At 37.7% G+C, this 25,553-nt stretch overlaps 1 protein-coding gene across 10 annotated transcripts in view; it reads left to right on the top strand.

Annotated features, from left to right (window-relative positions):
- Positions 1-25,553, top strand: part of MAN1A2 (mannosidase alpha class 1A member 2) — a 209,322-nt gene that overhangs the window by 40,436 nt on the left and 143,333 nt on the right. For 6 of the 10 annotated variants that reach the window (XM_070267135.1, XM_070267136.1, XM_023641336.2 and 3 more), the window contains exons 2-3: positions 6,629-6,884; positions 20,172-20,268. In XM_070267135.1, coding sequence (XP_070123236.1) covers positions 6,629-6,884; positions 20,172-20,268 — 353 coding nt within the window. The remainder of the gene's footprint in view (positions 1-6,628; positions 6,885-20,171; positions 20,269-25,553) is intronic. The other 4 variants (XM_070267139.1, XM_070267137.1, XM_023641338.2 and 1 more) reach the window with 1 other exon arrangement.

Genomic DNA, 25,553 nt, shown 5'->3' with positions numbered 1-25,553 from the left:
GTACTTGTAAGCCACAATTATTAGTTTTGTCATCACATGCCTTTACTTTTCAAGGACGAGGTGTGTGTGTAAGGACAAAACCAAACCAAAACCAAAACAAGACAACAAAAACAAGAAAAAACCAAAACTTTACTTATGGGATATCAAAAAGTGAGTTAAATATTACATCTTAAGATATAATTAAAAAAAGTAATTTCAAATCTCACGAAAACCTGTGGACTTAAGGCTGGATTTTACTGGAAGCCTTAGAAGCTACCCAGAGTTAGCCACCCTGCCAAGTTAGAGGGCACAGTCCTTCACGAGACCACCCTTACTTCTGACACCACCTGTAATTTCAGAGGGCTCCCAAAACCACTCTTAGGTTTCCTAATTCACTAGGACTCACAGAACTCACTGAAAGCTGTCACTGCAAGGATTATAGGTTACAAGGAAAGAGTAGAGTTTAAAATCAGCCAAGGGAAGAAGCACATAGGGTGAATGCCAGAAAGGTTCCAAATGCAGAGCTTTTGCTGTCTTTTCTTTGTAGTCAGGAGGTTATTCTCTCAGCATCAATGTGTGATAATATGTATTGTCAACCAGGTAAACTCACCTGAGCTTTGGCATCCAGAGTTTTTATTGAGGCTTCATTATATAGGCATGATTGATCAATTGCCCACATGGTTGAACTCAGTCTCCAGGTTGACTGATCCTGTGTGACCCAGACCCCTCACCCTAAGTCATATTGTTGGCCTTTCTAACATGGTCAGCCACTACTCTAGCACTGCTGGATGTGGCCAACCGCACGCTGAGATGTGATGTGGCCAGCACTCACCATAAACAAGGACACTTCTATCATGTATGACAGATTACTTTCCAGGAGATGAGGACAAAGTCCAGACTTCTCTTTGGACAAGGCCAAATTCTTTACTACACAGGAAGACACAAGGCACTGATGAAAAGGAAGACACACTTACAAATGGAAGTTCAACGTGATTATCTATTGAAGATATCAAATTAAAAAAAAAATCTTAAAAATATGTAAGTAAAAGAAAGATTATCCAGGTGAAAATAAACATCCAAAAGAGTTGGCCCAGCTGGTGTAATTTAAAATCTAGAAATTTGTCCACTAAAACAAAATTTGAGAGGCCCCTTGAAAGGAAACCAAAATGAAAATAAAAATTTGAGTTATACAGGGGAGAAAACTAGCTAAAAAATTTATGGTGCTCCTGAATAATTATTGTGAAAAGACACTCTTAAGGAAGAAAGGAAAAATAGGAACAAAGTGCATTTTTTGCTTTGGTAGTTGTGGGGATTGCTGCATTCACCTCTGTTTTGAAGCAGAGAGATTAGAAAGTTTGATATAATTAATGGCTTATGTGTTTATAGAATATTACAATTTACTAAGTACTTTTACTTACCTTGGATAGCTCTATCCAAGTGGTATAGTCAGGATAGTATTATTACCTCTTTTCCTGTCTTTATTGAACAAAGTACTGATCTGGGGGGTTTTTTAGTCATTTGTGCCAGGTTACAGAGTGAATCTCAGGGGCAGAGCTGGAACTAGAATCCTTGTCTCCTGACTTCTGGATTAAGTCCTTTTACTTTAAATACTTTTTTCCAACCACTAAATGGTTCCTCCTGGCACCTGGGTAACAAGAGATCTGTCTTAGTTCTCCGGACTCTGGAGTTTTTCTCAAGGACTAGACTGGTTGGTCTTTCTTTGAACTCGAGTTCATGCTGGTTATTCTGAAATGGTGAGTATAGTTACTAAACTCTTAAACAAATAATTATTTTTGAGGAACAAATGCAAATACATTTTTAGATATTTTAGATTTTCAAAATGTCTTTGAATAAAACTCTACGCAGGCTTGCAACAGTATGGGTTCTGATGAACAATGTTTGGTTGCCATAACAATGACTAAAGTGAGATAAGGTGACTGGGGCTTTCCTCTGGAGCACTAAAATTTAAAGTGTTCATTTTTTTATTTTTATTTTTTATTTATTTTTTGCTGAGAAAGATTCACCCTGAGCTAACTTCTGTTGCCAGTCTTCCTCTGTTTTGTATGTGAGTTGCCACTACGGCATGGCTGATGAGTGGTGTAGGTCTGCTCCCAGGATCTGAACCTGTGAACCTGGGCTGCTGAAGTGGAGTGTGCTGAACTTAACCACTGGGCCATGGGGATGGCCCCTCAATTTTTTATTTTTAAAAATAATTTTAAAAAATTGTGTAATTTGAAAATTATCCACACATACGTGTTGCTGTCAAATCTGCTTCTTTACTTACAGAGAAAAAATTGATCTTAGCATTTAGTTAGTAAGAATAATAAATGACAGTAGCCTTCTCTGCATTCATGGCCACTGTACTTTTAATTTCTAAGGCAATCTCAAAGGCCCTAACTGCTGTTCTAGACATATGGACAAAGGCCAGTGCTGGCAATGGAGTCAGGAAGGTAGAGAGACGGCCCAGCTCTCTGCCAGTTGTACAAGAGGCAGGCCCCCTTTTAATAGCATTTGGTGTCCTCTAAATCCTTGGAGGTTTGTCCAGAAGCTGTTCCTCTCATCTAGTGCAGGGAACCTGAGAAGTTGCAGGATGTCACTGGGTGTTGGTCTTGGTCCTGAGGACACTGACGTTAACCCAAATCTTAAATGGCTCTGTGTGTGTGTGTGTGTGTGTGGTGGCCGGGTGGGTGATGGTGGTGAGAAGGAGGGTAGACAGAAAGGGAAGGAAGGAAACTGAGTTGATAAGGACTTTTCTGTACTCTTAGACTCATGTGTCATCTCGTCCAATCCTTAGAACAATCTTGTGAGGTTGGTGGGGATTCTGTTTTCACAGATGAGAAAAGGAGGCTCAGAGAGGTGACATACATCTAATGTCACAGAGCAAAAAAGTGGCAGGGTTCTACCAAAGGCTTGGTTGATGGCACAGTTGGAGGCATTTCCTCTATGTCACTGTGTTTCATGGCATGCTAAAAGGGGTTGTGTGCAGAAAAAGGGGACTGTGACTAAATAACTTTGGAAAGTGTTGTGTTAGGCATCTCTATTGTAGAACTTCTCAGAGCCTTTAAAATACCTGTGTGCATTATGAAGCTCTGGAGAGAGGATATGGAATGAGTTGTGACCCATATTCTTCTCCCCCTCAGGGTGGGCTCTAGAGAGTGGCATGTGATACCCGACTCTGTGGAGGTTCACTGGTGAGTGAAGGTACTTCCACAGTGATGCCTACAAGCCATTGCAAACATGGTGGAGGCTTCCATGTGCCATTCAGCAGGTAGCGTGGTGCTTGGGGATAGAAATGGAAAGCTTGGTTCCCCGTGGAGACTCTCCCACTTGTTATCAGGACAGAAACTGCCCTTGAAAGAACCAGCCTCCCTATTTGATATTGTTCTTCTTTTAGGCTTAGTCCCAGGCCCTCTGCTTTCCTGACTCTTATGTGTGTGCTTGCTCCATGAATGAGTGAGTGAGTTGGGAAGACTCTCAGCTGGAAGTGACGGAACAGCCAACTGATAGTTAGTCCACAGAATCTGAAATCTGGGAACTGGTAGCTGAGGGCCCTGGCTGCAATTCAATGATATCAGCAGGCATTTTCCCCTCTTTGTCTTCTTTCCTGAACAGTGTTGGCTGTTTGTCCCTAGGCTTGTTGCCTTTTCATTGAAAGACGACTATCACAGCATTAGGCATCATAACCACAATTGAAGACAAGATTAGGTGGTTGGGTAGGTTTGGTAGTAGCTAAAAGGCCCTTTTCTCAAATGGCTCCATTTTTTAATCTGTAAAGGAAAATATTTCCCAATAGTCCTCTTTTGTCTCTTTGGTTGCAGTGGAGTTATGTGGCCACCCCAGCTGTTAGGGCATCAGGGAAAGATTTGATTGGCGTAGACGGATTATGATTTGTTCTCGGAGGTTTGGCACAGTGTTTTTCTGTCGGTGAGGAGAGGGAGGGGGATTGGAAGGCTGTTGGATGGTGCCTGCCTGTGTCTGCTTTGGCTATCTTATCTAAGACTTCATTCAGCACCTGTGTGCTGATGATGCCCTCATCTGCCTGAGTCTCCCGAACAGATCAGCCCAGAATTCCTCTTCAGTGCACTCAGGGGCCACCCTTGGCTCCTCCCTGCCGACCTCTTCCTCTATCTAGTCTATCTGCAGGCCCCGTGGATTCTGTCTCACTACCAGAGTGACCTTGTGTGTCCCTGACTCTCCAGCTCTGTTGTACTTCCCCGCTTTTCTCTCTCCTGTTTTCCTCATTAGCCTCTTCTCACTGCTCGCAATCCAGTTTTCTTTTTCTGTAAACATTTAACATTTTATTTTTAATGTTAGTCTGTAAATTGATATTTTTCTCTTTTGATGTACAGTTCTATGATTTTCAACACATGTACACATTGGTGTAACCACCACTATAGTTAAGATATATAACAATGCTATCATCCCAAAAACCTCTCCTGTATTATTACTTTATATCCCCCCATCCATAGCTCCTGGCAACCACTGATCTTTTCACAATTCCTGTGTTTTTGTCTTTTCGAGAATGTCATATGAAAGGAATCATAGAGAATGTAACCTTTTGAGTGGCTTCTTTCACTCACGTTATACCTTTGAAATTCATTCAAGTTGTGTGTATGAATAGTTTATTTCTTTTTATTGTTGAGTAGTATTCCATAGTGTGTCTGCACCACAGTATAAACAGTGGTATAAAAGTACCATTTACTTGTTGGAGGGCATCTGGATTGTTTTCAGTATTTGCCTATTACAAGTAAAGTTGCTATAAATGTTTGTGTATAGAGTTTTTTTTCCAATTTCTTTTTTATTGTGGTAAAATACACATAACATAAAATTTACTATCTTAACCTATTTTCGTGTATGTGTGTGTGTGTGTGTGTGTGTGTGAGGAGGATTGACCCTTAGCTAATATCTGTGCAAATCTTCCTCTATTTTGTATGTGGGATGCTGCGATAGCCTGGCTTGGTGAACGATGTGCAGGTCCACACTTGGGATCTGAACCCAGGGACCTTGAGCCGCCGAAGTGGAGCACCTGAACTTAACCACTGTGCCACTGGGCCAGCCCCTGTCTTAACCATTTTCACATGTATAGTGCAGTGGTATTAAATACATTCATATTGTTGTGCAGCCATCACCACCGTCATCTCCAGAACTCTTTTCATCTTGCAAAACTGAAACTTTATACCCATTAAATAATAACTTCTCATTTCCCACTTACCCCAGCCTCTGGCAACCATCATTCTACTTTCTGTCTCTAGAATTTGACTACTCTAAGTATCTCATATATGTGGAATCATACAGTTCTTGTCTTTTTGTGACTGTCTTGTGTATAGGTTTTTGTGTGAATGTAAGCCTTCATTTCTCTGGGATAAATGCCCAGTACAAGTGCTGGATTTTATGATACTGGCATATTTAGTTTCTTAAGAAACTGCTAAGCTTTTCCAGAGTGACTGTGCCACTTTACATTCCTACCAGCAGTGTTAGGAGTTTAGCCTTCTGCAGAGTTTGAATTAAATTTCTGGAGAGGTGACTCTGGTGACTGTTGGGTTAGACGTTTACCCATAGAGTGGTCATCATTGGCTGATTTGGAAACTAGTAACTACCGTTCCTCTATTTATTTGTGTGGAATGGGCTGGAGGTCGAGAGAAGGTTGAGCTCTCACAGAAGTTGGGCTGGGTACAGCCCAGTAGGTGTCCACTGCAGTAGTGGTTTCCAAACCTGTGTGTGCACCAGAAGACAGGGGAGCTCTCAGTAGTACAGATTCATGGGTTTCACACAGACCTGCTAAATCATAGTATATGTTTTTAACAAGGGCTCAAGAGAGTTTTAAGTAGTCATACCCACATCAGTCGGACCATTGTGCTATAAGATCTGTGGTGTTTCCAAAATGTCCAAGTTTTAGAAGCATATGATGTACTATATAACAATGAAAAATTTCCCATCCTTCTATCTTTTCCACTTAGCTCTTTCTTTGACCCTATGTTTATATTTTTGTCCCCTCTCGATATTTAATTCTATTTTTATTTTCTCTTCTCCATCTAATTTTTCACTCATCTTCTTCTCTCTTTCTTTTTTCCATATGTCTACTGATAAGTTACTGATGGCTATTTTCTTTGTTCTCACTTGGCCCTGAAATTGTAACTTTCTAGGTTTCCTCCTTTCTCCGCTGTGTGAAGTGTTTGCTCTTCAGCATCCAGAGCTCATTTTCTTTCTCATTCCAAGATATATTTACCCTATTCTTTGGGCAGGTAGATCTGAGTCTCTCTCACAGATCATTCTTACTTTTTCTTTGAGGAAGATTAGCCCTGACCTAACTACTGCCAATCCTCCTCTTTTTGCTGAGGAAGATTGGTCCTGAGCTTACATCCGTGCTCTTCTTCCTCTACTTTATACGTGGGACGCCTACCACAGCATGGCTTTTGGCAAGCGGTGCCATGTCCGCACCCGGGATCCAAACCAGCGAACCTCGGGCCACCGAGAAGCGAAACATGCGAGCTTAACCGCTGTGCCACCGGGCTGGCCTCTCATTCTTACTTTTTAATGGTAGGAGTAGAAAGCAACTATCAGGGTTTGGTGGAGGAAACTTGAAGTTTTATGTTTAGAGATTGATGTTCTTTAGGGTCATTTTTACCAGTCTTTTTTTCTTTTCTTACAGGGAAGAAGAAGAACGTTTGAGAAATAAAATCCGAGCCGATCACGAGAAGGCCCTGGAGGAAGCGAAAGAAAAATTAAAAAAGTCAAGAGAGGAAATCCGAGCAGAAATTCAGACAGAGAAAAACAAGGTAGTCCAAGAAATGAAGACAAAAGAGAAAAAGCCACTGCCACCAGTCCCTATCCCAAACTTGACAGGAATAAATGGTGGAGATCCAGAAAGTAGTGACATAAGAAAGAAAAGGGAAAAAATTAAAGAGGTAATAAGCTGAGATTTGTGATATGGCATGGTTATGGATATGTGTTTGAATGGACTTATATATATATTCCTACCATCTGTGGTGTCATATTTTCATTTTGTTCGTTTTTGGGTCAAAGTTGTAGTTCAGTTTCCAAGTTGGCAGTAAGGACTAGAACTCTGTCTCTTTCTTAATATTCATTGTAATATAACTATCTGACACTTAAAAATTCAATATAATGTTGTTTGGATGGTTAAATCACTCACCCTGTCTTCAGAGATCTTTTGATATTCAGCATTTTATAAATAATGTAGAATAGATCCATCAATAATTTCTCATTGACTAAGAAATTTCTTAAGTGTTTAGTTGCAAGGGTCTCTGTTAGATGCCATGCAAAACTCGTCATAAACATGCTTCTGAAGAATTAGCATTATATCTGCTGTCTTTTAAGGAACATGTCATGATACCCATCAACCATCCTGCACATTAAGAACACATTTTTTCCACAGAGTCTCAGTGGATTGACGAATGGGAAAGGATTGACCTCAGAATTCTTGAAATTTGTTTAGTCTCAGAAGTCTTTCAAGTTTTCATTCTAGGAATTACTTGGAGATAAAGAAAATACTGGGGTTGGGATGGGGGGTGGCAAATCTAGTGAATATTTCAGTTGAACTTTGTTAATTAGAACTCCTGCTAATACTGGGTGGAGTTTGCAGTTGTACTATCTATGAAGAAAAAGAGTTTGTCAGAGTGTAATAGCATCAACAATATTTCAGAGGGATTATTTATCAAAATAGGATGATAAGTTTAGTTCAAATAGTCAATATCTATTTGGATATATTCTAGTAATGAATATGGAAGATTTAGCAGATAGTTTAATCTTGGCCTTATGAATTATAAGACCTTGACCTTGGTGGAATCAAAATAGAGTTGTATTCTGAGTTTATGCACAGGCTGCTTACGGCACTTTCTTTGGACATTGATAGATTTTTGTTGGGGACAGATAGTGTTGGGGAGACTCTGATAGATTTTTTTTTTTTCAGGTGCCTGACCTGCTTTTTTTAGATGTCGTTAAAATTAATTGAAACACTTCCTCATGTACATGATAATTCAGATAGATAACAGTGTGTGTTTAGGGGACCTCAGTACCACCCACAGGCTCAGTGATTCAACAGCAAGACTGTTGTATTCATGGTTTTGGTTTATTATAGCAAAAACATACAGATTAAAATGAGTAATAGAAAAGGCACATAGGACAGAGTCCAGGAGAGACCAGGTGCAAGCTTCTAGTTGTCCTCTCCCCGTGGAGTGATATGGACAGTGCTTAATTCTCCCAGCAGTGATGTGTGGCAATGTGTATGCTGTATTGCTAACCAGGGAAGTTCACCCGAGCCTTGAGATTTTTTATTGGGGATTCATTATATAGGCTTGGCTGACCTTAGTTCTCCAACCCATCCAGAGGTCAGGCTGATGCCATGTGGCCCTAGGCCCCCAGCATAAATCTCATTGTTAGCATAAACTGTCTGACACGGCCTGAGGCCTCAGATAAACAAAGATTCTCTTAACAGGCAGGATCATAAAGGTTCAGAAGTTATTTTCCAGGAGCCAGGCACAGGCCGAACCTTTTTATGAGATGTGCAGGGTTTGGTCAACCCAGACCTGCTGAGTTAATCCTTTAGAGCACACCATATTATCCAGTGTTCTTGTAATCAACAGAAAACATATTAAAAACCCATGTGTAGGCCCCTGTTAAACATTATGCTTACTGACTTAGCAAGCAGAAAAAGTTGAAACCTAGTCCTGCAGGAGAAGAAGCTACCAAGGTGTTGTGAACTGCAGAATACCTGAAAGTTTCGAGAATTAGAGACACCATTTACCTCTGAGGGCAAGGGTATAAAATAGAGCTGGAAAAGTATTATTTGTAAGTTTTAAAAGGAGCTCTTAAACCCTAGATCACCAATTCTCTAGCCTATATTCAGAAACAATACAGGGAGCAGAAAAAATATATCAAAAAATTAACATCCTTGGAGTGACAAAAAAATTAAATTCATGAAATGAGAATAAGTCATGAAAAGGAACATTTAGAGAATAAGAAAGAGCTCTTGGGAATTAAAAATGTAACAATTACAAAATTCAATAGAAAAGTTAGAGGATAAAATTGAGTACATCGTGTAGTAGACAAAAAGATTGAGAAAACAAGCAAAATGGTAAGATAAATCCAGAACATCTAACAGGTGATTGTTAGGTGTTTTAAAAAGAGAATAGGGAAAATGGAGGGGAAAAAGTCAAAGAAACAATTCAAGAAAATTGACTGAAACTAAACGGTGTGAGTTTCCAGAATGAAAGGACCTGCCAGGCGTCCAGCACAATGAGCAAAAAAAGGACTTCTACTAAAATTTTAGAAAAAGAGACATAAAAAACAGATCCTAAAAGTTTACGGAGGAAAAAAAATGATTCCACCCCAAAGATGGGGATTGTACATAATGGCACATCAGATTCCTCAACATTAATGTTGGAAACTGGAAGAGAATGGAGCAAAGACATAGAAAGAATTATATATTCAGCCAAATTATGAATCAAATCTGAGGGTGAAGGTATGTTTAGACATTTTCTCAGATTGCTGCTGGAAAATATGCTTTTGCACAAAAATAGAAAGGTAAGGGGTTTTGGACATGGGATCTGTCACTGGAGAGAGAAAGGAAGGGCATTTTCAGCATCGTGAATAAGGGAATTAGCAGGATGACAGCTGTGCTTCAGGTGGAGAGAACAGAAGTCCAGTAGGAGGATAGAGAGCCTCGGGAAGGATATGTCCGAGAGTAAAATGGAACTGATAGTTTATCTGATGTGTTTGATTATATTGAGACAAGTTTTGAGACTCAAGTATAATTTGGAAACAAATCAATAATTGTTACATTAAAAACTAAGCAAGCAAGCAAACAACAACAGAAAAACATTAAACCTTCAGACCAGTAGTTAACAGCAGAGGAAAGAAAAGTTGTTCAAAAGTTTGTTCAAAGGAAATTTAATAATTATAATAACTGTATTGGGAGGATGTGGGCCAGGGAAAAATATGTGGAGGTGAGTTGATAGTGGTTTAAGAGAGCTAAAGTATCTTAACTACAGGAGAATATAGTAAATACTAAAACTTAAAAAAGAAAATTAAGAAATAGCACTGTAAACTGTATTTAGAATTGTAGTGGTAAGTAGAAAAAACAGGTGAAAGAATTTAGATAATTGCCTCACAAGAGTGGGAATTTGAAGTTATGGCAGGCTATTAGATTTTTTAAAAATTCAACTTTCTTCACATATAAAATAGTACAGATGAGTTTTGACAGATGTATACACCTGTGTAGCAACAACTGTAATCAAGATGTGAATATGTCCATAATCTCAAAAACGGTTTTCTTGTGCCCCTCTCCCATTAGACTACCCTGTTCCTTGGCTCCAGTTCAACACTGCTCTGCTTTTAGTCATTATAGATTAGATTAGTCTTTTCTGGAGTTTCAGTCAAATTGGAATCATAAGGTTTGTGATATCTTGTTTCCAGGCTTTTGCTCAGTGTTATGTTTTTGAGATCCATCTATGTAGATTGCACATAAAAGTAATTTTTTTCTTAGTGGTATTCCGTTGTATGCATATACTATGATTTGTTTTATTTATTCATCTCTTGAACATTTATTCAACATTTATTTCAGCCTTTGACTATTTTGAATAATGTTGCTATGAACATTTGTGTATAAATCTTTGCATGGGCACATATTTTAGTTTTGATATTTCAGTCTGTGGGTCTGTTGTGAGTTAATTTTTGGTTCATTGTTTGTAGTAAGGGTCGTGCTCCCTGTTTTCCCCACAGTGCTTTCTAGTTGTTCCAGCACCATTTGTTGAAAAGATTATCCTTTCCTGATTCTGTTACCTTGGCACTTTTGTTAAAAATTAATTGACAAAATCAATAGGAGTTGAGTCTCTTTCTGGACTCATACCTATTCTGTTAATCTATATGTGTATCCTTAATGTGAATATAGCACATATAACACTGTGTTGATTAACTTATATTAAGTTTTAAAATCAGGTAAGTCCTCCAAATTTGTTCTTCTTTTTTTTAGGTTATAACCATGTTGCTAAATTCTTTTTTTTTAATTGAGGTAATATTGGTTTATAACGTTGCATAAATTTCAGGTTTATGTCATTATATTTCTGCTTCTGTATAGACTGCATCATGTTCACCACCAAAAGTCTAGTTGCCATCCATCACTATACACTGTGTCCCTTTACCCCTTTCGTCCTCCCCCCACTTCCTTTCTCTCTGGTAACCACCAGTCTGTTCTCCATATCTGTGTGTTTATCTTTCACCTATGAGTGAAATCATACAGTCATTGTCTTTTTCTGTCTGAACTTATTTTACTTAGCATAATATCCTCAAGGTCCATCCATGTTGTTGCAAATGGCAATATTTCATCTTTTTTTAAGGCTGAGTAGTAGTCTATTTTATATATATATATACACACACACCACATTGTCTTTATCCATTTATCCATTGATGGGCACTTAGGTTGTTTCCAAGTTGTGGCTGTTGTGTTGTGGCTGCAGTGAACATAGGCATGCATCTGTCTTTTCAAATTAGTGTTTTTCAGTTCTTTGGATAAATATTCAGAAGTGGAATAGCTAGATCATATGCTATTTCTGCTTTTAATTTTTTGAGGATTCTGCATACTATTCTCCGTAGTGGCTGCACCAGTTTACATTCCCACCAGCAGTGTGGGAATGAGTGTTTCATTTTCTCTGCATCTTCTCCAACACTTATTTCTTGTCTTTGTAATAAATAGCCATTCTTATGGGTGTGAAGTAATATCTCATTGTAGTATTGATTTGCATTTCCCTAATAGTTAGGAATGTTGAACATCTTTTCATGTGCCTGTCAGCCCGTCTGTATGTCGTCTTTGGAAAAATATCTGTTCATATCATCTGTCCATTTTTTGATCAGGTTGTTTGTTTTTTCTTGTTGAGTTGTGTGAGTTCTTATATATTTTGGCTGTTAACCCCTTATTGGATATATGATTTGCAAATATTTTCTCCCAACTTGTAGGTTGTCTTTTCACTTTGTTGATGGTTTTCTTTGCTATGCAGAAGCCTTTTAATTTGATGTAGTTCCATTTGTTCATTTTTTCTTTTGTTTCTCTTGCCTGAGGAGCCATATTCAGAAAGACACTGCTAAGACTGATGTCAAAGAGTGTACGTCCATGTTTTCTTCTAGAAGTTTTATGATTTCAGGCCTTACATTCAAGTCTTTAATCCATTTGGAGGTAATTTTTGCATGTAGTGTAAGATAATGGTCTACTTTCATTCTTTTGCATGTGGCTGTGCAGTTTTCCCCAGACCATTTGTTGAAGAGACTTTCTCCATTGTGTTTCTGGCTCCTTTGTTGAAGATTAGCTGTCCACAGATATGTAGGTTTTTTCTGGGCTTTCAGTTCTACGATTCCATTAATCTGTGTGTCTGTTTTTCTGCCAGTACTGTTCTGTTTTGATTACTATAGCTTTGTAGTATATTTTGAAGCCAGGGAGCATAGTACCTCCAGCTTTGTTTGTTCTTTTTTCTCAGGATAGCTTTGGCTATTCAGGGTCTTTTGTTATTCCATATAAATTTTAGGATTCTTTGTTTTATTTCTGTGAAAAATGTCATTGGTATTCTGATTGAGATTGCATTGAATCTGTAGATTGCTTTAGGTAATGTGAACATTTTGACTATGTTAATTCTTCTAACCCATGGCCACAGAACATCTTTCCATTTTTTGTGTCTTTGGCTTCTTTCAACAATGTTTTATAGGTTTCAGTGTATGGGTTTTTCATCTCTTTGGTTAAATTTATTCATATTTTATTCTTATTGTTATATAAATGGGAAGATATTCTTGATTTCTCTTTCTGCTAGTTCATTGTTAGTATATAGAAATGCAACTGACTTTTGTATGTGGATTTTATACTCCACAACTTTACTATATTTGTTAATTATTTCTGATAGTTGTTTTTGGGGATTCTTTAGGATTTTCTATGTAAAAATTGTGTCATCCACAAATAGTGACAGTTTTACTTTTTCCTTTCCAATTTGGATACCTGTTATTTCTCTTTCTTATCTAATTGCTCTGGCTAGGACTTCCAATATTATGTTGATTAAGAGTGATGAGAGTGGGCCTCCTTGTCTTGTTCCTGTTCTTAGAGGGATAGCTTTCAGTTTTTCACTGTGGAATATGATGTAGCTGTGGGTTTGTTGTATATGGCCTTTTTATGTTAAGGTACTTTCTTTCTCTACCCATTTTATTAAGAATTTTTATCATAAATGGATGTTGAATCTTGTCATATGTTTTCTCTGCATCTGTTGAGATGATCAGGTGATTTTTATTCTTCATTTCATTAACGTGGTGTATTATATTGATTGATTTGTGGATGTTGAAGCATTCCTGTGTCCTGGAATAAATCCAACTCCATCATGGTATGATCCTTTCAATGTATTGTTGTATTCAATTTGCTGCTATTTTGTTGAGGATTTTTGCGTCTGTGTTCATTAGTGATATTAGCCTGTAATTTTCCTTTTTTTCTGTTGTCCTTGTCTGGTTTTGGTATCAGGGTAATGTTCGCCTCATAGAATGAGTTAGGAAGCATCCCATCCTCTTCAGTTTTTTGGAAGAGTCTGTGAAAGATAGGTGTTAAAGTATCTTTGAATGTTTGGTAGAACTCATCAGAGAAGTTGTCTGGTCTTGGATCTTTGTTTTCTGGGAGGTTTTTGATTACTGTTTCAATCTTTTTAATAGTGATTGTTCTATTCAGAGTCTCTATTTCTTATTGATTCAGTTTTGAGAGGTTATAATTCTAGGAATTTATCCACTTCTGGGTTATCCAATTTGTTGGTGTATAGCTTTTCACGGTATTCTCTTATAATCCTTTGTATTGCTGTGGCATTTGTTGTAATTTCTCCTCTTGCATTTCTGATTTTATTTGAGCCTTCTCTCTTTTTTTCGTAGTTTTTGTTTAGCTTTTCAAAGAACCAGCTCTTAGATTCATTCATCTTTTCTATTGTCTGTTTAGTCTCTATCTCATTTATTTGTGTTCTGATTTTTACTATTTCCTTCCTTCTACTGAATTTGGCCTTCATTTGTTCTTCTTTTTCTAGTTTTTTTTTTTGGTGTAGTATTAGATTGTTTGAAATTTTTCTTGTTTCTTGAGGCCTGTATTGCTATAATCTTCCTTCTTAGTACCAGTTTTGCTGCATCCCATAGATTTTGACATGTTGTGATTTCATTTTCATTTGTCTCCAGGTACTTTTTGATTTTTTTGATCCAGTAGTTGTTCAGTAGCATATTGTTTAGTCTCCACATATTTGTGACTTTCCCAGCTTTCTTCTTACAGTTGATTTCTAGTTTCATACCATTGTGGTGGAAAAGCTACTTGATATAATTTCATTTTAAATTTATTGAGACTTGTTTTGTTTCCCAACATATGGTCTATCTTTCAGACTATTCCATGTATTCTTGAGAAGAATGTATTCTGTTGCTTTTGGATGGAATGCTCTATAGATATCTATTAGGTACATCTGTTCTAGTGTTTAATTTAAGGCCAGTGTTTCCTTGTTGACTCTCTGTTGGATGATCTATCCATTGATGTTAGTGGGGTATTAAAGTCCCCTACTGTTATTGTGTTGCTGTCAATTTCTCCCTTTAGATTGGTTAATAGTTGCTTTATGTACTTAGGTGCTCCTAATAAATGTTATGTCTTCTTGATGGATTGTCCTCTTTCTCGTTATGTAATGTCCATTTTTGTCTCCTGTTACCCTTTTTGCTTAAAGTCTATTTGTCTGATATAAGTGTAGCCACACCCACTTTCTTTTGGTTGCCATTTGCTTAGAGTATTATTTTCCATCCCTTCATTTTGAGCTTACGTTTGTCTTTAGAGCTGAGATGTGTCTTCTGGAGGCAGCATATTATTGGGTCTTGTTTTTTAATCTGTCTAGCCACTTTGTATCTTTTTATTGGTGAATTTAATCCATTTACATTTTGGATGATTATTGATATATGAGGGCTTAATACTGCCATTTTATCTTTTGTTTCCATTGTTTCTTTTTCCTTGTGTTTCTGTCTGCCATTTCAGTTTGGTGGTTTTCTGTGATGTGTTTCCCAGTTTCCTCTTTTTTTATGTTTCATGACTCTGCTCTGAATTTTTGTTTTGTGGTTACCATGAAGTTTATATAAAAGATCTTACAGATGAGAGAGTCCTTTTTCTGCTGATAGCATCTTATCTCCATTAGCCTATGCAGGTTCCATCCTTTTCCCCGTCTATGTTTTTGTTGTCACAAATTATTCCTTTTTGTATTGTGAGCTTATTACCAAATTGAAGTGGTTATAGTTATTTTTAATGCCTTCTTTCCCTTTAGACTTTATGTTATAATTAGGTTTTTACTAACCTATTGTGATACTCTGTTGCAATTTTCTGATTCTGTCTATTTGTCCTCTTGCTTAAGCTTTGTAAACCTTTGCCTTTTTGTTTCAGGTAGGAGGGCTCCTTTCAAGATTTCTCATAAGGCAGATCTAGTGGCAGTGAAGTCCCTCAGCTTTTGTTTGTGTGGGAAAGCCTTTATTTTGCCTTCATATATGAAAGATAACTGCTGGATAGAGTGTTCTTGGCTGACAATTTTTATCTTTTAATATTTAGAATATATCATTCCACTCTCTCTTGGTCTGTAGTGTTTCTGGTGAGAAATTGCTGATAGCCAAATGGGGGTTCCTTTGTAAGTTGTTATTTTCTTTTCTCTGGCTACCTTTAATATCCATTCTTTGTCATTGACTTTTGACAGATTTAATATAATGTGTCTTGGAGAAGGTCTTTTTGCATTGAGATAATTAGGTGTTCTGGTACCTTCATGTACTTGTATATTCAGTTTCTTCCCCAGGTTTGGGAACTTCTGAGCTTTTACTTCTTTAAATAAACTCTATGCCCCCTTCTCCCTCTCTTCTGCCTCTGAGATACCTGTTATTCTTATATTATCTTTCCTAATTGAGTTGGATATATATATATATATATATATATATTTTTTTTTTTTTTTTTGATGACGAAGATTCGCCCTGAGCTAACATCCATGCCAACCTCCTCTATTTTGTATGTGGGTTGCCACCACAGCATGGCTGACGAGTGGAGTAGGTCTGCACCAGGATCTGAACCTGCAAACCCAGGCTGCTGAAGCAGAGTGCACAGAACTTTAACCTCTCGGCCACAGGGCTGGCCCCATTGAGTTGGGTATTTCTTGTAGAATTTCTCCCATTTTTAAACCTAAGTCTCTTTCCTCTTCCACATAGTTCATTTCTAGATTCCTATCTTTGAGCTCTCTACTTCTCTCTTCCATGTGGTCTGCTCTGTTTCCAGTGCTTTCTGCTTTATTCTTCAACTCATTTATTCTGTTCTTCAACTCCAGAATTTCTGTTTCCTTCTTTTTTAGAGTTTTAATCTCCTTGGTGAAGTAGATTAAACTGTTCATTCTTTCATTATTTTATTCCTGAGCTCTTTGAACTGGCTTTTTGAGTTTTCTTATAACCTGTTGAATCTCTTCATGACAGCTATTTCGAATTCTCTTTCAGTTAGATTGTGATCTTCCATGACTTCAAGTTTGGTTTCTGGAGAATCGTCATTTTCTTTTTGTGATACTGTGTTACTGTAGTTTTTCATGGTACTTGATGAGTTGTTTCTCTGCCAGTGCATTTGTGATAGTACTCATCTTTCTTATTTGTGTAAGACTTTGTGTACTTTGATTCAGAGCTGCTGCTTTTTGTATTTGAGAGCCTCCGCTTTCTACCCTCCGCTGCCTTTGCCAGAGGTGTCATCAGTGCCCTTGTTGTGCTGCTTGTGCCTCCAAGGTTGCTGGTGCCTTGCTTCTTATGATGTTGCTGCAGCCGTGGGTGTCACCATTGGGGTTACTAGGCTGGCCAGCACCTCTATTCATTCTGGGTTCACCTGGGTTGCAGGTTCCCCCACTGCAGCTGGGGGAGAGGGAGAGTTGGGTTGGAGCTGGGGTCAAGGTCACCTCCACCAAGACTGAGTTTGTTGTGTCTGCAGGCGCTTCTGCCATGGGAGGGGGAACTGAAGTTGTGGGCAATGCTGCAACTGGAGAACTGGGATCCTGGGTTCTGTTGTTGCTGTCTCTCCATTGACTTGGGTGCTACTGCTGTGTGTGCCACTTATGTTGCTGCTCCTGAGTTTTCTCGGGGCTCTGGCGCTACCACTGCCAGGGGTGCTGAGTTCACGGATGTCACTTCTGCTGCCAGATAGGCTGAGGTTGTGGGCAACACCACTGCTTCCATGGGGGGATGTAGATACCTGAGTTGTGAGCACTACTGGGATTCCTGCAGCTTTTGGTCTTGGGTGCTGGTGCTGTTCCTGAAACTTCAGGTCACAGGCAACGCTGTTGCTGCCAGGGGCCCAGTGTCTTGTACGCAGTCCCTGCTGCTGGAAGGGCTGGTTTTGGAGGTGCCACCACTGAGGGAGGGGGAGAGGCTGAGTTGCAAGTGCCCTTGTGGTTCCTGCACTCTCTGGTCTTAGGTGCTGGTACGATTCCTGGAAACTTAGGTCATGGACACCACCGCTGCTGCTGGAGGTATCGGAGTCTTGGATGCAGCCACCACCTCTGGGAGGGCTGGGATCAAAGGCACCATGACTGGGGGAGGGGGCTGGGTCACAGGTATCATCACTGTTCCCAGAGCCTCTGGCCTTGGGTACTGCCGCTTGAGCCTCTGGTTGCAGGCATGTCTACAGTTTCTGGAGTCTTTGGTCTCTGGAGCTGCCACCACTGCTCCCCTGGTTCCACCACCTCCAGGAGGTGTAGTCCATCCACCTTCAGATGCATAGATGTAGGGGTCTCTCAGGGGTTCTGGTGTGCTGTGCAAAGAGTCCTTTGTTGGTCAGTGGATATCCTACTGGCTATAACTTAGAGGGGAAAGAAAAGGGAGCAACTCGCTACACCGTAATGCTTACACCGCTCCCCAACTTTGTTCTTTTTAAAAATTGTTTTGGCTGTTCTAGGACCTTTGCCATTTTAGAATTAGCTTTCCTGTGAAAATAAAAGGTTGGTAGGATTTTGATTGGGATTTCATTGAATCTGTAGATGAATTGGGAAGAATTGTCATTTTAACAATATTCCATCTTCCATTCCATGAACATGTTATGTCTTTCCGCTTATTTAGGTTTTCTTTAATTTCTCTCAGCAGTGTTTTGTAGTTCTTAGTACATAGTTCTTTCACATTCTCTGTTATATTTATTCCTAAGTATTTTATGTTTTTTGATGCTATTGTAACTGGAATTGTTTTTTAATCTCCATTTCTGCTGTTCATTTCTAGGATATAGAAATATATTTGATTTTAGTTTGCAGAACTTGTATTCTTTTCCTTTACTGAAGTCATTTATTGGTTCTAGTGGCTTTTTTTGATTGCTTAGGATTTTCCTTCTACATAGTCAAATCCTCTGAATGGAGGTAGTCTTCTTTTTTCCTTTCTGATTTTTATGCTTTTTATTTCTTTTTCTTGCTTATTGCACTGGCTAGGACTTTTAGTACGTTGTTGAAAAGGAGTGCTGAGAATGGACATACTTGATTTATTCTCAGCTTTAGGGATTAAGCATTTAGTCCTTTACCGTTCATATTATGTTAGCTGTAGGTTTTTTGAAGATGCGCTTTAGTAGGCTGAGGATGTTTCCTTGTAGTTATAATTTACTGAATTTTAACCATGAAAGGAGATTGAATTTTGTCAAATGCTTTGTTTAGGTCTGTAAAGATGATTGTATATTTTTTTTCCTTTATTCTGTTAACATGGTGAATTATATTGATTTTTTTGTGTGTGTGTGAGGAAGATTGGCTCTGAGCTAACATCTGTGCCTGTCTTTCTTTATTTTGTATGTGGGACACCGCCTCAGCATGGCTTGATGAGTGGTGTATAGGTTCATGTCTGGGATCTGAACCTGCGAACTCCAGGCCACCGAAGCAGAGCATGTGAACTTAACCACTACGCCACTGGGCCAGCCCCTATTGATTGGTTTTTGAATGTTAAATTAGTCATATATTCCTGGGTTAAACTGCACTTGCTCATTGTATAGTGTTCTCCCTATATAAGCTAATTTTTGTTAAGGAGTTTTTCATCTGAGTTTTTGAGGTATATTGGTTTTTTGTTTCCTTGTAGTGTCTTTGCCTGGTTTTGATGTGTAAGTTACGTTGGCTGCAAAAAACAGGTTGAGAAATGTCTTAATGAATAGTATACTGTTAAATGAATAGATTTTTGGTACACCACAGTCTACTATTAAATAATTCAGCTGATATATAATTAAATAGTCTGTTATTGTGTAGCTTAGAACTCCTTGGGTTGTAAGAAACTCAGTTCAAATTAGGTGATATAAAAATATTTATTAACTTAGTGGCTCTAAACTAGGGCTTCAAGCTTTGCTGAATCCACGTCTGAAGATGTTTTTGTCAGTAACATGCATCTGTCTCTGTCTCTTTCCTTTGGTTATTTAGTTTCTCCATGTTGGGAGTTAGCCCCCATCAGCTCCAGGATTGTATGTTAGGAAGACCTTGAGATTGTAAAATGAGAGAGTCCCTGTGTCTCCTAGTATCTATAACAATATGCGTAAAAAGACTTGATTGCCTCTGCTTGAATCACACGTGCCCAATCATTTTGTCTAGATCAGGGGTGTGCACACTACAACTTGCAGGCCAAATTCTGCATGCTGCCTATTTTTTAAGATAAAGTTCAATTGGAACACAGCCTTGCCCATTTGTTTATGCATTGTCTAGGGCTGTTTTAGCAGAAAACAACCAAGTTAAATAGTTGCTATACAGGCTATAAGGACTGCAAAGCCTAAAATATTTACTTTACGATAAGAGTTTGCTGGTCTTTGGTCTAAGGGTAAGGGGTTTTTAAGCCAGGCTTTGTTAATTGGTGTGAAATGAAAGGCGCTTGATTGACAGCTCTATCATAACCACATTGAGGGAGGGGGAACTGTTTCCAAAAGGATTGCAGCTCCTAAAAAGAAAGAATGCCAGACAGACACCTTTCTCCCCAATAAAAACAGCTTGTCTGTTACACTCAATTTTTTCTTCTGTTGTGTAGATTAAGGTTGAACGTGGTTACGTGTGTTTTCATACTGATACAGATGTTAATAGAATAATATACTGATGTAGGAGATATAGGAGAATGTGTAAGGATACGGTAATAGAATCTCTCAATTACATAAATATAACCATCTGTGAATAACGTATATTGATAGATTATAATTTTTCCTTTCTCAGATGATGAAACATGCCTGGGATAATTATAGGATATATGGATGGGGACATAATGAACTCAGACCTATTGCAAGGAAAGGACACTCCACTAATATATTTGGTAAGTTTACTTTTTCTAATTACTATTTACATTTTCTACCTCCATTTTAAAAATAGAACCTAACTCTTTAAGTACTTTCTAAAACCTGAGTATTTCTGTGGAACTGTAATTTGAAGCAACATGTATTTTTTTTGTAAGTTTCAGTCAAGGTGTAGTTACAGTTGCTTTGGAATACACAGATATGTGGTAGATTATCTATTTACATACAGATGCTGTAGTCATTTATCTGAGTATTTTGAAGCTTTTTCTGCATTTTTTTTCTTTAATATCAGGGAGGGTAGGTACCTATTTGTAATTTCTTTTTCTTCGACATAATACTAACTCTGATACTCACATTATAGAGGAGGAGGGGAAGAATAGGTAATTCTAGTAGTGCTATGTATATTAAAAAAAGTAACATGCCCAAGGTGATTTGGTTGGTAAATTGAGTGAGTTATGTTGTACATTCAAAGTTACAAGGGAAAAATTAGCAATGTGAGTGTGGATGCAGGTCCGGGGAAGAACTGTTGAACGTGAGTTCTCTCTCTCTGCCTCTCCTGAGTTCAGTCCACTTGTTAAACTTGTCAGTTTAAAAGAGTAAGTTACTTAATTAACTTAGCTAATAACTTCTACTTAACCCAAAGATAAGTCTTGAGAATTACCAGGCTGTTCTTTATAGTCATTTCTCTCCCCCATTTTAAATGCTGCTTGTGATGTATATCTTTAAAGTAACTATAGGTGAAGGCAAGAAAATATTAATGGGGTAAGAAAGCACGTGTACTAGTCATATGTAATACAGTTGTCTTTACTAATTGTAATGCACAACTATAGTAGTCCAAATAACAGCATTTTTCTTTGTGACTCTGTGGAAAAATTTTTCTAGTGCTATGATTTCTTTAATAATTTGTTTTTTGCTTGGTTGTTTTCTGTCAAAAAAGAAAATGACTGAAAAGATCATTTCTCCTGGGTTTGAGAGTTGGTGGAATGCAGGAATAATGGAAAAAATTTTCCTTTAGGTAATCAAAGACACCAAAGATCTCATAATAAGACATTCAATTTAGTAGGTGTCACTTAATGAAATAAAGTTCATTTCCTCAGCAGAGGTTGCAGATTGGGAAGTTCCCATTGTTTGTGGATGCCACAGTATGAGAGATTAGTGCAGTAAGAGACATTATACATAATAATTAAGTAAAATTAGACCCTCTCTTCAAGTAACTTATCCCTCTGCATAAACTCAGTGTTAAACCATGAGCCCTTTTAAAGGATTGGAATATAAATATGTAAAGAATTGGATGTTAATTTTCCGCTTCATTTTTAACCTTATTTCTCAGAACATCTAATGGATTAACATTTATCAAATAGATACTGGTCCAAGGCAAGGTAGTAGATAAATAACATACGTTATTTCATTTAATCATTGCAATAACCGTGTAAGGAAAGATTGTTTGCTGAATTTAAATCTTGAAGATAAAGGAGCTTTCAGGTAACTTGTAAAATTTCATTCCTTGTAAGTCAACATAAATCTTTATTTTAGTGAGCAAAAGGGATGTTTCTTTCTTACATAATTTTGTTAAAATCCTAATGGAGAAGTTTTGACTTAATGTTTTTTCTTTTTAAAAATAATAGCATTTATTTTTTTCATAAAACGTATTTTTTAATGAAACATGGTTTTAATTTGTGGTGAATTTGTCAGACTTCTTCAAAAGTGAACTTTGTAGATCGCTGTTTGATGAGGTTGGTAAATGATGACTGGGGCCTGGCAGGCTCAGATGGTTGTCAGGTGAGCTTGTCTGCTGGTCATTAGGAGCACTTAAGCTGATTGACTGGGTTGACTGAGAGTTATTTGTGAGAAAATGGAGATTAAAGGAGGTTAGAGTTGGAAAGGGAAACTTTACAAAATGAGCCCATTCATTCTGAGTTAAAGGGGGACAGAAGCAAGACTTTGCTGGCTTTGGTCTTCCATTTCAAAGGGATCTTCGTGTAAATGAATAGCAATTGAGTATATTCCAAAAAAAAGGTTTACTTTCTTTGCTGCCAATCTGGCGTGTTGTCAGTTATTTGCTTTAGAGATTCTATAATTGGGTTTGTAGTAAGACTCTGTTTTCCTTTAGAACAACAGTCATATACATGTTAATAGTAACAGCATGAACAGTATTTATATAGTGCATACAGCTGTGGACTGAACAGTGTCACCCCGCACAAATCCATGTGTTGATGCTCTAACCCCCAATGGGACCTGTATTTGGAGATAGAGCCTTTAGGAGATAATTAAGGTCAAATGAGGTCATAAGTGCTTGGCCCGGATCAGATAGGATTGGAGCCCTTAAAAGAAGAGGAAGAGGGGCTGGCTGGGTGGCGCATTGGTTAAGTGCGCATGTTCCACTTCAGCAGCCCCGGGGTTCGCTGGCTCAGATCCCAGGTGCAGACATGGCACCACTTGGCAAGCCATGCTGTGGTAGGTGTCCCACATATAAAGTAGAGGAAGATGGGCATGGATGTTAGCTCAGGGCCACTCTTCCTCAGCAAAAGGAGGAGGATTGGCAGCAGACTTTAGTTCAGGGCTAATCTTCCTCAAAAAAAAAAAAGAAGAGTAAGAGACACCTAAGCTCTCTCTCCCCATGCGCATGCACCAAGAAAAGGCTGTGTGAAGATAGAGAGAAGGTGGACATCTACAAACCAAGAAGAAGGCCCTCACTAAAAACTGGAACCTTGAGTTTGGACTTCTAGCCTTCAGAACTGTGAGAAAATAAATCTCTGTTGTTTAATTCTTGTAGTCTATGGTATTTTGTTAGGGCAGCCTGAGCAGACTAATAAATGTACTATATGGCAAGGACTGATGTAAGCGATTTATGTGAATGAACTTATTTAGTATCCACAACAGTCCTGTGAGGCGCAGGTACTATTACTATTGTTCCCATTCTACAGATGAGGAAACTGAAGCATAGTTACGGTTTACTAACTCACCCAAGGTCATACAGCTGGAAAATAATGGAACTAGGATTTGACTCCAAGCAGTCTAATGCTGAGGTCCATGCTTCTAACTGCTGTTTTATATTGCTTAAGTAAACTTTAAAGATAGAAAAAAACTAATACCAGCACATGGGAAAAATCCACTGTGAGTAGAAAAGTATAGTGAAATGGTAGAAAAAGTGATAATGCAGTCTGCAGAATTTTCAGTAATAAACTAGGTACTTATATCTTTTATTAAAATTTTTGAGTGGTTGCAATTTTTTTCCAGTCAAATAAGCTAAGTAGGAATGGCTCCTTTAATGTTTATTTTGTCTTATGTTTTTAGATATGAAGTTAGTTTATTAAAGGATTAGTAAACAAAGTTTAAGACTTTGTTTCCTACTTTGTTTCTTTTCTTCATCTCATATTCTTGCTAGTGAGAATGATTTTGGATTTTTTTAAAAAATTATTTTTTACCTTTTTGTTTAAATAGGAGTCTAGGAGAGAAGTAGTAGTTCTGAGTGTCTCATTTGACCTCCCAAATTCAATATGCCTTTACAGAATCAGAATCTTAGAGTTGAAAGGAACTTTAAAAGTCTAGCCTCTCTGTTATTGTTGGAATATAGAGGCAGATATTGAACCTTTACTTGCAGTATTCTAGATTATAAGGAAAACAACCTAAAACATGTCCTTTTCCTTTTCTTAACCTTAATTATTAAAAAATTATTTTATATGATAACTGAAGTCGGTATTCCTCTGACTTCTATCTAGTTAGCCCTTGGCGTCAGAGGGTTCTTCATGTCCAGATAACAGAAAATCCATTTCAAAATGGCTTAAACTAAAAGATAAATTTAATCAGCTCACTGAAGTCCTCGAATAGATATGATTCCAGCTAGGCTTTTTCCTTTATCTCTTTCCTCTGATTTCCTCTATGTGTTGATGTCTTCAGGATGGCTTCTTAGCAGGATGACTGCAGCAACTCAAAGCTTCCTGTCTTCATACGACAACGTCTGTAGAAAAGAGAACTCTGTAGAGAAGAGAGCACTTTGTTTTCTTAGAAACCACATTGTTTCTTGTTGTCTCTCATTGAGTCTTGTGCCCATCCTTGAACCAAATACTCTACCCTGAAGGATGGGGTATATTTGTTTGGTATTGCCTAGTTTGAGCTCACCCCCGGGAACTTTTGAGTGGGGAGAGGGAAATGTTGTACTGATTTTTCCAACAGTGATTAATACAATGAATTCTTTTTACTTATTCTGGAGAACTGAAAGAATTTTTTTAGGGATAGATTTTTTTTGCATTTACAAGAAATAATTTTGGTTTGGAAAAAGAGTATTATTGGATTTTGTAGTGTTTTTTGAAGTGTTCCTTTTGTTTTCTCTGTGTGTGTGTGAGATATGTGTGTAAATTATTTTTGTTATTTCTAACTTGGTTATGATTTCTTATATTTTGTTGAAGATTTTCATGTTCATATTAGGGAGGGATATTGTTTTGTATTTTTCTTGTACTGTTTTTGTCTTGTATTGGTATCAGCTTGATATTGGCCTTATAAAATGAATTTGGAAGTGTTTTCTGCTCTTCAGTTTTCTAATAGAGGTTGTTTAATATTGATTTTATTTTTAACTCAAGTGTTTGATATAATTCACCAGTGAAGCCATCTGTCCCTGGAGCTTTTTTTCCAGGGAGGTTTTTAAACTACAAATTTATTTTTTCTAGTCATAAGGACCATTCAGTTTATCTGTTTCATCTTGAGTGAGTTTTGGTAGTTGGTGGCTTTGAGGAATTGGTCTATTTCGTCTAAGTTGTCTACATTATGTTTGTAGAGTGGTTTGAAGTACTGCCTTGTTATCTTTTGAATGTCTGTGGCCACTGTAGTGATAATCCCCTTTCATTCCTAGTATTGGTAATTTATCTTTCCTCTTTTATTCTTTGTCAGTCCTGCTACAAGTTTATCAATTTTATCGGTCTTTTCAAAGAGACAGCTTTTGGTTTCATTGCTCTTCTTTATATTTTCTTTATGTTTTCAGTTTCTCTCATTTCTGCTCTTTATTATTTCCTTCTACATGATTTGGGTTGATTTTCTTCTTGCTTTTCTAGTTTCTTGAAGTAGAAGCTTAGATTATAGATTTGAGATCCTCTTTTCCAATGTAATCATTTAGTGCTATAAATTTCCTGGTATGTGCTGCTTTAGCTGCATCTCAAAGATTTTGATATGTTGTGTTTTCATTTTCATTAAATTCAATATGTCTGAAAACTTCCATTAAGTTAAATTCTAAATGTTTAGGAATTTTTCTTTTATTTTTCTGTCATTGATTACTAGTTTAATTCCGTTATGATCAGAGAATAGACTTTGTATG

This window comes from Equus caballus, chromosome 5, assembly GCF_041296265.1.
Source record: "Equus caballus isolate H_3958 breed thoroughbred chromosome 5, TB-T2T, whole genome shotgun sequence".
Taxonomy (NCBI): domain Eukaryota; kingdom Metazoa; phylum Chordata; class Mammalia; order Perissodactyla; family Equidae; genus Equus; species Equus caballus.
This window is presented reverse-complemented; position numbering and strand designations above follow the sequence as displayed.